At 50.1% G+C, this 11,236-nt stretch overlaps 1 protein-coding gene across 1 annotated transcript in view; it reads right to left on the reverse strand.

Annotated features, from left to right (window-relative positions):
* TRPV5 (transient receptor potential cation channel subfamily V member 5) overlaps nucleotides 1-6,545 on the reverse strand; it is a 30,036-nt gene extending 23,491 nt beyond the window's left edge. The window contains exons 1-7 of the mRNA XM_027770539.1: nucleotides 6,427-6,545; nucleotides 4,032-4,129; nucleotides 3,754-3,876; nucleotides 3,179-3,316; nucleotides 2,756-2,854; nucleotides 2,454-2,629; nucleotides 1,375-1,521 (exon numbers count right to left, since the gene is read on the reverse strand). Of these exons, the coding sequence (XP_027626340.1) occupies nucleotides 1,375-1,521; nucleotides 2,454-2,629; nucleotides 2,756-2,854; nucleotides 3,179-3,316; nucleotides 3,754-3,876; nucleotides 4,032-4,129; nucleotides 6,427-6,545 (900 nt within the window). The remainder of the gene's footprint in view (nucleotides 1-1,374; nucleotides 1,522-2,453; nucleotides 2,630-2,755; nucleotides 2,855-3,178; nucleotides 3,317-3,753; nucleotides 3,877-4,031; nucleotides 4,130-6,426) is intronic.
* Between the last annotated feature and the right edge of the window lie 4,691 nt (nucleotides 6,546-11,236).

Here is an 11,236-nt window from a genome sequence, read left to right on the forward strand (position 1 = left end):
TCCTCCTCCCCGTCTTCTGCCTCTTCCTCTATTGAGACTTCAGAGGGCAGCAGTGAGAGTGACAACAAAGAAAAAGAGTGGAAAAGAAGAAAACACGGGTATTCAGGGGTCACAAGGGCGGTTCCGAAGAGGACAAGTCCAAGAGAACAAGAGCATTCTGGGGAGAATAGCACATGGAGCCACTCTGACTCCAACAAAAAGTCCCAAAGCCATTGTTGGAGCCCAGAAAAGAGAGGATCTGACAGAAATGAGGGGAGCAGCAGGAGCCGTACCAGCGATGAGACAGGTCAGAGAAGCCAAAGCAGAAGTCATGACAATTATAAGGAGAGGGAGGGAGAAATGGCCACAGCGAAGACTGGTGAAGAACGAATAGAAGAAATGACACCAGGCGCCATGTCACAGACACATACAGAGAAAAAGTGTACAGAGAACACTCAGGAGATTATAAGCTTGCTAGGGTGACAGAAAGAGAACTAAGCAGAAGTGGAGAGAGAACAAAAGAGACGTGCATGACAATTACTGGAGAGTTAAAATATCTCTACTTTCTTACTGAGTGCCTTTAGCAAGGGCTAAATTCTGTACTATTGTCTATTCAAAAAAAAAAACCCTCTATTTAAAAATAAAGAAGAAATCTTTCTCTAAGCTTATCTCTTCTAGGAATATTTTCTGAGCAAGATTACTTGACCTCTAAACTTTTCTATTTGTATTAATATTTGCTCATGTTTTATAACTGTCTACTAGTTCCTAGGAAACTGTCAAGTTTTCCTTTCCCTCTCACATGCAATCCAGTGCTGTTGAAAGGCCTATGTGTTGTTCCTTCTCTGGAAAACTCTTTCCTCATCTCCCTAGTGACTCCCATCTTCTCCTTGAAAACCAGGCTCAGCTCTTTGCTCTGAAACCTCTTATCTTGCCAAGTTATCCCTGCTCAGTATTGCCGATCACATGCACGGCACACATTCCTATCACGGTGCATGCGTACTCTATTGCAGTTACTGAGGAGAGGGATGAGAGTTGAAGAAGCTGACTGGCAGGACCTGTGTTGTATTGCTTTCCATATTCTTAGTTCCTCGTGTAGTGTCTGAAATGTATCAGGTGCTCACAATGCTGAATGAATGACAGACAGCAACTCCCATTTGGAGAGTTCCCCATCTGAAATACTGTTATGAGAAGGGTCATGGGAGGGACTAGGGGTAAGTAGAGAGAGAACTCAGGAGAGGAGTATGGATTGGACTTAGCTCACAGGTTATGAGGACCCCACCTCATTATGAGGCTCAGAGGTGTCTGGAGCCCAAGGTCTGGGCAAATGAACAGGCTCCATGTGGACACTAGGTTCTCTGTTCTCTTACATGACAGTCTCTGGTTCTCATTACATACCTCCCGCTTCTTGGAGGAGACCACAAGCTCTAGAAAGGACAGCTCTTCTCCCCAGGAGTCGATCTCTGTGACATCATAGAGCGTGGAAGTCAGTGGTCCATATGTCCACTGAATGTGTTTCCGCTTCTGCATAAGGTGTTGGAACATCTGGAAAACACAGGGGCAAGTTAGAGGGTCAATGTGTGAGAAGCTGGTCTAGGCCAACAACAATGCGAGATGGATGAGATGTCCACTTTTTGGGATCCTTGGATTGGGAAATTGACAAATCTCTGCTTACACAGCCTTTCACCTCTTTTGCTCTCTTTTCTTCCCACAAACCTCATAAACCTTTGAAAGAAGAGAATAGGTGAGGCCAGCAGGTGGCATGGTAGTTAAGGTGCTGGACTACCACTCGATCGACTGTGGTTCAAGTCCTGAACCTGATAACCTGAAATTCACACTGGGTGCACATGTATGCATGCCCAAAATCCCAGGAAAAGAATGGAGGAGAAGGGATTGTGACTGGTCATACTCTCTCTCATTCTCTCTCTGTGTGTCTCTCTCCAGCGTGCACATATACACCACATCAAAAACTTGAGGGGAAGAAAAAGAAGAGAGCAAGTGGGAACCAGCAGTTAGTGTAATGGCTATGTCGCTGGACTCCCACATAGTCGACCGCGGTTCGCGTCCCGGACCCGGTGGCTTAAAACTCACGCCGGGCGCATGTGCGTGCGTGCCCAAGATCCCGAGAGGAGAATGGAGAAGGGATTGCGGTGTGACCATCCCCCCTGGGGGGTGATTTCCCGCTTTCTGTCTCTATGTCTCTCTCTGTCTGTCTGGCAAGCGCATGCGCCCTATGGCGAAAATCTCCCCCCCCGCCCCGAAAAAAGAAGAAGAAGAAGATGAGAGCAAGCAAGTGCAGCAGAATCTTGGGTTGCCATAGCAGAGATTCTAAAGCAAGACTATCAAATACTCCAGAGCCAGAGAATAGAAGGCTGAAGATGTTGGTAATGGAGTAGAAAGTAAAGAACCATTACTGCCATATTGCGGAGTTTGAAAAGAGTCATTGAAAAGAACCTCAGGGTTGAGGAGCCCCTCACCACGGTGTTGCCCTCCACTCCAGCCAGCTTGAAGGGCGTGAGGCCCTGGTGGTTGGGCACGAGGTCCAGGGGCTGCAGGTGGTCCCCATGCCCATCGTAGGACAGCAGCAGGTTGTACATCTGGCAGGCAAAGGTTTTGTTGGGCTGGAGGACGAGGATGTGCAGCACCGTGTTTCCTGAAGAGGACACAGGGTGTCATGCGGCCACTGCCCTGGAGTCCCTGATGTCCCATCTCCACCATGTGGTTGGCCTGAGGGCTGTCCCAGCTCCTCCCTCACACCCCTGCAGCCCTCAGCTCTCACCCAGGGAGTCCTGGGCCCGGATGTCAGCTCCGTGCTCAATGAGCAGCCGTACGATCTCCTCACTGCCCACACAGGCGGCAAAGGACAAAGGGTGCTCCCCTGGGGACACAGAGGGAGCCATGGCAGGAGAGCACGAGGTGGCAGGAGGGGACAGCAGTCTCCCCCAGTGACAGCCTCTTCCTTCCCACACCTTGGCTCAGTTTGGGAACACGTGTTTAGCAGAGCCAGAGGAAGGGACAGGTACGGAGGTGTTGGAGTGCAGTTGGACTTTATGTCCTGTAAGGGCTGACCCCCCAACACAGCCTCCTAACCGATGGAGACAGATACAGCTGGGGGCCAGGCCCTGCTCAGCCCACCCTCCCTTTGCCCTTCCCACCTTCCACCTCCTAACTCCCTTTCCTCCCACCTGGCCCTGGCTCTTACCAAAGTAGATGAGGTTGTGGGGGCTGCGGTGGAAGGCAGTGCCCGTGGCCCTGGCAGAGACGCTGGCCCCGTGGGCAAGCAGGGCTCGTACCAGGTTCACATTCTGGTTCACCACAGCGATGTGCAATGCAGTGTGACCTGGCCAGAGAGACTGTCAGTCTTGATCTCTCTCTATCCCCAATTCCCTCAGGGACACATCCTACGAGTCCCTGAAGGAGTACCCTACATGTTCCTTCATAGACCTCTGCCCTCACCTCATCAGAGTCGTCTGAGAACTAAAGTCAATTCATCCTTCCACCTGCCTGGCTCACTGTCTCTACCCTTAATTATTGGGAGGTGGGGTTTGCTGTACTCACTGCCACTTTAGTGTCACTATGAGAGAGAGAGAGAGAGAGATTTTCTTTGGGAACACAGAGGGTTGGAAGAAAATACCAAATGGCTGAAGAAAGACACAGGAAATAAAACCCAGACCAGAACCTTGCATTCCTCCCTCCGACCTGAGAGAGTCTGAGCCTCAACTAACAGCATACCCTCTCATACCTCCTCCATCTTGAATCACTGTGCAGCCTCCTCACCTACAAATGGTTCACACATGGTGGGCTCCTTGACCAGCTCCGGGGCAGCCTCGATCAGCAGCATGGCCGCCTCAAGGTTATCATAGAGGGCAGCGATGTGCAGTGCTGTCTCCCCCAGAGCTCCTGGAGTGGAATAAAGTAGGAACGCCAAACATTTCCCAGAGGGAGTGGCTCATGGTTCCAGAGACACACTCAGGATTTGTGAAAATCCTGAAGTCTTGGGGCAGAGAGATGGGTGCTTCTGTCCTCTCCTCAGTCCCATTAAACTGAGATCTTACCTCTTTGTTGAAAGTCATTGGTTTTGTCTAGCAGAAATTTCTTCAGGACACACAAGTCATTTTCCTTAGCTGCCCGAAGCAGTGGAGACTCTCGAATCCTGGGGGAAGGTGAACACAAGTCAGGCAGAGTCAGAGTCTCAGAGAAGCCAAGAGCCGAGAGAATCAGAGATGTCATCTATCCTAGCTGGACACAACTTACAGAGTGTGCAGTGACAGGCTGGAAAGAGTTGTCTACTGGACTCATGTGACCAAGGGTAGACTCAGACAAGGCTTGGGTCAGGGACTTCTCATGTGATTTGCATTATCCTAATTTCTCCTGACATGCAGGTGGGACTGGTGGCTCCTCTGGGTGAAGAGTTAGCAGAAGGGCATTGTGTCTGAGGGAGCAGAGCTGAGGTCTGGAATGGGTGGTCTGGGCATCTGTGAGAAAATGTCCTCAGGCCTGGTTGGATTCACCTAAGACTGGAACATGTCAGTAAATGCCTCAGGAACTCGAGTAGTGGGAGCTATGAAGGAGGCCTTTCCATCCGTTGTGTTGCCCCCTTCTTCCAGGCCTGCTGTTCCTGCTCTCTGGCCAAGGAGTGTCTGAGAGACCAGGACAGAGAGAGAGGAATGGGCTTAGGAGATCTATGGAATTTGAGAGCTGCTGAGATGCTGACTTCCCCTTCAGCTGTTTAGATACACATGCCTGCTGGGCTGAGGAGCAGTGGGCCAGTTCCTTGTGTTCTCTCTGAAATGTCAGAGTCCAATCACCATGTTTATGACTAAAGATAGTGGCGGATTTGGCTTCTCAGAGCAGGAGCAGCTGGGCTGGGATATTCACCCTCGAGCACCTCTGTTGGTTAATCTTTGTTTCTGCCCTTGTCTGGATCTGAACAAAATAAGAGATAAAGCTGGATCCTGTCTCACTAGACATGTGTGTGCTTGCTCGTCAGATGAACACAGGGTCTGGCAAGTCTAGGACCGTGGGGAAGACTGAAAAACAGAGTGGTTCCTATGACCACCCCCACCCCCATCACCACCAAATTCCTTTTCCAATGGTCCCAGGAGCCAGAGGGAAGAAGTTTTTATTTAAAGAAGCTTTATCTACAGACTGACCTCAGGTCTGCCTTTTAGGCCTTTTAGGGAAGTGCTCCCAGGAAGGACCAAGTCAGACCCCTGCCCCATCTCATGAGCTTTGTGTCACTGCAAAGCCCAGGGCAGTCAGGATTGGGTGTATGGAGTTTATCCCCTGCCCAGCCACTGCACAAAGCCCCATCTCTCTTGCTCTTTAGCCCACCGTCCCTCAGCAGAGGGGAGGGAAATCCTTAAGCCACCAGCTCTCTAGGAGTTTCACTCTAAGGGGGGTGGGGGTGGAGGGATGCAGGGTCAAAGGTTCCTTGCAGGGCCTGGGGTGGGGGTTAGTGAGTAAGCAGAGAGCCCTAGTGTGGGGGCTCAGAGGCATTCAGGGCATGTCCAGAGCAAATCAAAATGCCAGACCCCTTGTTCCAAATTATCAAGAACTTCAACAGCATAAGATCTTTTGATAAACAAGGGCCAATGGGAGGGGGGGTAGGGAGCTGCAAAGGCATCTGCCATGAGTCAGCCCTGATTGAACCCCAGGTCTGCTAATGTCTGCTCACTCTATACCCAGGCAATGCTTGGGTGGGAAGCAAGTCCCCCACTCATCCAAAGGAGGACCACTTGTAGGGGGAGCCTTGCCCAGCTGAGCTTTTTGGTTCAGAGATGAAGACCAAGCTGTGAAATGGCCTATCCACAGCGTACCTGTCCCACCTGAGCTGCCGGGTCCAGGAATAGGAGTAAGACTTACTTGGGTTCCATGTCTTCAGAACCTGACACATACCACAAACAGTAGGCCCAATTCAACTAGATGAACTGAACTCAGGACCCTCCAGTGTCACCTGGACTGCCCTTCTCAGCTGGGAGATACATAAAGAAAGCCCTTGTGCCCCTACCGAAGCAATAGACTTTCATTCATACAAGTGCCATTCCTACTCTTTCTTCCACCAAGTCTTCCAAACAAAAGGTGCTTCAAACACTACAGGATGGCATTTCCACACCCCACCTAGCATGGATTTCCAGCAGCCTTTTCCTGCCTGCCCACTCCCAAACCCCAGCACCCTGGCCTCCTTATCTGGTCCCTTTGGGTCCCTCATCCCCTTCCCATGAGGCAAGCAGGTTAGAGTCTTGCTGTCATCCTCTTTCCCCATGTGGTCCCACATTGCCCCCTTCACCCCTAGTGAGCAGGGCCAGCTGGGCTGTATAATGAGTGGCCTGGAAGAGAAAAGCATATCCTAGCAGCCAGCATGAATTCTAGAGTGCTCTACAGAGGAGCAGACTTGAGCATGCTGGAGGGCTTGAGGATCAACGCAACCGAGCGCCATGGAGAGCCTACCTCTTCTGTTGCAGCATAAGGACTTGGTCTAGGTGCTGGTTCCAGTCTTGCTCTCTGGCCAACCAGGAGGTCACAAGTTGGATCCAGGGGTTCTTTGCCTTGGGTGGATGAGCTCTCATGTCTTCTTATAGGCACTAGGCATTCAGGGCAGGTCCAGAGCAAATCAAAATGCCAGACCCCTTGTTCCAAATTATCAAGAACTTCAACAGCATAAGATCTTTTGATAAACAAGGGCCAATGGGAGGGGGGGTAGGGAGCTGCAAAGGCATCTGCCATGAGTCAGCCCTGATTGAACCCCAGGTCTGCTAATGTCTGCTCACTCTATACCCAGGCAATGCTTGGGTGGGAAGCAAGTCCCCCACTCATCCAAAGGAGGACCACTTGTAGGGGGAGCCTTGCCCAGCTGAGCTTTTTGGTTCAGAGATGAAGACCAAGCTGTGAAATGGCCTATCCACAGCGTACCTGTCCCACCTGAGCTGCCGGGTCCAGGAATAGGAGCAAGCCTTACTTGGGTTCCATGTCTTCAGAACCTGACACATACCACAAACAGTAGGCCCAATTCAACTAGATGAACTGAACTCAGGACCCTCCAGTGTCACCTGGACTGCCCTTCTCAGCTGGGAGATACATAAAGAAAGCCCTTGTGCCCCTACCGAAGCAATAGACTTTCATTCATACAAGTGCCATTCCTACTCTTTCTTCCACCAAGTCTTCCAAACAAAAGGTGCTTCAAACACTACAGGATGGCATTTCCACACCCCACCTAGCATGGATTTCCAGCAGCCTTTTCCTGCCTGCCCACTCCCAAACCCCAGCACCCTGGCCTCCTTATCTGGTCCCTTTGGGTCCCTCATGCCCTTCCCATGAGGCAAGCAGGTTAGAGTCTTGCTGTCATCCTCTTTCCCCATGTGGTCCCACATCGCCCCCTTCACCCCTAGTGAGCGGGGCCAGCTGGGCTGTATAATGAGTGGCCTGGAAGAGAAAAGCATATCCTAGCAGCCAGCACGACTTCTAGAGTGCTGAATAGAGGAGCAGACCTGAGCATGCTGGAGGGCTTGAGGATCAACGCAACCGAGCGCCATGGAGAGCCTACCTCTTCTGTTGCAGCATAAGGACTTGGTCTAGGTGCTGGTTCCAGTCTTGCTCTCTGGCCAACCAGGAGGTCACAAGTTGGATCCAGGGGTTCTTTGCCTTGGGTGGATGAGCTCTCATGTCTTCTTATAGGCACTAGCGGGTTATGGGAATGTGGTCAAAGGATCAGGTGTAGGATGGCAGCAGCTGAGTAGGAAGCAGGCTTTTTGGGAGTTGGGACTCTTCAATGAGCGTATCTCCTGTGTGACTTGCGTGTGCAGCATGCAGCGTGTGCTTGGTGGGGAGGATGTAGCTGCCATACACGTGCACCAAGTGACTAGGCTCCCTGCCTGGAGAGAGGTGCTTTCCCTGGAAGGGGAGGAACTTTTATAGAGTCCAGCCTCCAGGCACAGAGCCGCCCAGGAGCTGGGAGGGAGGCAGGGAACTTCATGGGCTGGGGCAGCTGAGACCAGTGCAGGAGAGGCTGAGAGGTGGGGCAGAGGAATTTGGAGGGGAAACAAGGAGACAGCCCAGAAGGTGAGTCCACAGACAAAGTGCCCGGTTAGTGGGGTGCAGGAGAGTGAGAAAGAAAGACACTAGCCTGGGAATCGAGCAGATTCTGGCTTAAACCCCGCTCTTACTCCTCTCAAAGTTAGGTGAACTTTCTGAGCCTGTCCTCTAACCTGTAAAATATGAGTAACAATGACACTGTTTCACAGAATGGTTTGTAAAACAAGTGTCAAAGAGCTCAACCACTGTTGATTCTCCTTCCAGTTGCAGGCTCAAAACACCCTAGGGGCTGCTTCTCTGAATCCTATCTAGTCACTCTACTCCTAGGGTCATTTCGGTCTTCAACTCTGCAGCTTCCTCAGCACTCACCACAAAGGAAGGTTTCTGACCCTCCCTTTGCAGGCCAACCTCTGCCGTGAAACTCCTTCCTGCCCTCCAGTACCTAGGATACAGGTCAGAGGAGACCTCCAGGGGGCCCCATGTTTTCACAGTAGCAGGAACTGAGTGGAGCTGGAAGACAAAAACATCTTGATTCCACGTTCTGGACTCTTTCCAGCAATAAGACCACAGAGGCATGAGTAAAGTAAGACAGCGTGTATCATTCCATTTTATGATAGCATGTATTTCTCTACCTGAATGTTTTCAAAGAGGTCTATCAATATTATTGAGTTGTAAGCACTCAATAGACCTCTGGGACAAATGGGAATGAAGTAGGAATTCTGTATTTTCTGAATGAGTAGACAGAGCACAGAGAGTGTGATTGCCCAAAACATCACAGCTAGCTGCAAAACTGGAGCTGGATCACTCTCTGGACTTTGTTACTTGTAGAGAATATAGGAGCCAGAAGCTGTGATCATTTCCCTTACCCATAATAAGGATCATGGCTGACACTCTTATAACGAAGACAGGGTTAACTAGAGAAAAACATGGCAAATTTATTTCATCAAAGTACTGCCTGACTTGGGAGCCTTCAGAAGTAAAGACCTAAAGACCCAGAGAAAATCGTTATGCTTCAGTTCCATGAAGGATGGTCAGCCAGGTAGAAACACAACTGGACAAAGGGTATGATCTACTGGTAGTAAACAGGGGAAACCCAGCAAGGCCTGTCTGTTCAGATTCTTGTTGGCCTCTCTGCACACATTCTTTCCTCCAGAGTAGGGAAAAGGACCCCTCTAGAATGAGGGTCTTCAAGGGAGAAGGGACAGAGTGAACCTCCTAGGTAGCATTTATGGTTTCTTTGGAGAAAAGCATTTCTAGTTTCTATGACTCACTTGGGGAAAAAGAATTCTGGTTTTTGTGACTTTGTTTTGGGGGAGAAAGAGGGATAAGAGGCTGAAGGACAGGAGAAGGTCACTGAGACTTTGCTTCTGAGATTTCTAGTGTTTTACGTTCCAAGTTCTCTGCGTGTCAAAGCACTTACTTCGGGGTATCATTTTTGACCCCCAACAGGAAACTTCAGGATGAACATATGACACTTGGGTGGATACATGTTGAGGACCCTCCCCTTGGGGGTCTTCAGGAGTCCCCTTTCTTTTGCTGTAAGAAATGGAGCTCTACTCCAGAGATGAAGGGATAGGGAAAATAGCCTTTAGATAAAGACAAAAATTGAAGGGAAAATAAATAAGGAAAGAAGAGGAAGTGAGATGCAGAGGAATCACATTATTATTGAGGGAGTGGGGAGGGGGTCACCTTGTGGGGCATTTTTTCTGCCTCTCTGGAGGTAGGGGCTGTGTGGGTTGGTAATGGTCTCTGAAGCCTTGGAACTTCCAGTCTAAGGAGATGGAGGGAGTGATAAGGTGGAGGTGGGGGTTGTAGATGCCCTGATAAGCAGAGGCAGGCTAGGAAAGGAGCACCTGCCAAGGAAACACTCAACCCATAAAGCTAGTCCTGCAGTGGGTAGAGCAGGGAGGGGCTGCCAGTGGAGGAGGCTGCCCGGTCAGAGCCGCACAGAGCAGGTGTGCAGAGGCTCTTTGCCAAGGGCATCATCCAAGGGTCTATGGAGGAAAGGGGGTGGAAACAGTGTGTGGGCCTCTATGCCTGGGTCTTCACCCTCTCACCTGCACTTCTATTCCTGCATTGTGTTCCCCAATGGGAAAAGCATACACAAATTGCCTGGATAGGAACCAAGTTGTCCACCTGTCCAACTGGTAGACCAGACATCGGGAGTCTCTCCTGTCCCCTGACTTCCTCCCCACCACTCCTGTCATCTTTGTGGTTTTCTACATGGTCATCCTATTTTTCCTTTTGTCTCCTCTTTTCCTGGTTCTCTCTCAGCTTTTGGCAGGCAAGGACACCTATACCCCTCATTTGCAGGTAGCAGCTTCCCTCCATGATGCCTCAAAGTTTAATGCAAATCAGTAATGCCTCCCAGGAGAACTGGGCTGGGGGCACCTCACTACACTACAAGTCCCAAAGTACCCTCATGCCAAAGCAACCTGGCCTCTCATTCATTCTGATGTGAGAAGGAAGAGAAGACAGAATACCTAGATTTCAGTTTTTAAGAAATACACTCCATCCCACATGCCCACAGCCATCTAGGAAGAGGATTCAAATACTGTACTTTAAAACATTAATAGTGACTAACATTGGATGATGGAATTATAGTTCTTGTTTTTGCATGTTTCTATATTTTATGCTTTTGGAATAAGAAAAGAAATTAAGAAATTCCTGATTCCCTTCAAGGATGTATCACTTTCAACACTGGGGAGTCAAGCAGGTGGGCAGTGAGAAGGTGGAAGTAATAATGTGAGTACAACCCGGTTCTTTCCACTTTAGCCTGCCCCTGGGAGACATTCCCCCAGCTGCCCTCTGCATCATACCCACAGAGCTGAAGATGGCCTCTCTTCTTGCCAGAGCACCAGGAGGCTCCTCCCCCAAAATAGCCAGGAGGAGATTAGCAATTTTTTTTTCCATTCAACATTGTTTTCTGGATCTGAAGGTCAGTGAGTGCAAGGTAGGAGTGAACAGGTCACCTGCATACTTGAATCTTTTCTCCCCCATCATAAAGTGACCTCCTAAACCACCTCTAGTTTCCCGGGTTGGATCACCAGGAGGCATGGCATGTGAGAGGTACCTGCGGGAGGGCATCCATGTGAGTGTGTTTCCACAGGAAGGAATCTCTTCATGCATTTCTATTTCTGCAGTTTGCTCCTATAGAAAGGCCCACGTGTCTGCATGTGCTGTTGCACCTGCATTTGTATGTTTCATTCAGGTATGGTATGCCTGGATG

This window comes from Tupaia chinensis, unplaced genomic scaffold (assembly GCF_000334495.1).
Source record: "Tupaia chinensis unplaced genomic scaffold, TupChi_1.0 Scaffold000140_1, whole genome shotgun sequence".
NCBI classification, from domain to species: domain Eukaryota; kingdom Metazoa; phylum Chordata; class Mammalia; order Scandentia; family Tupaiidae; genus Tupaia; species Tupaia belangeri.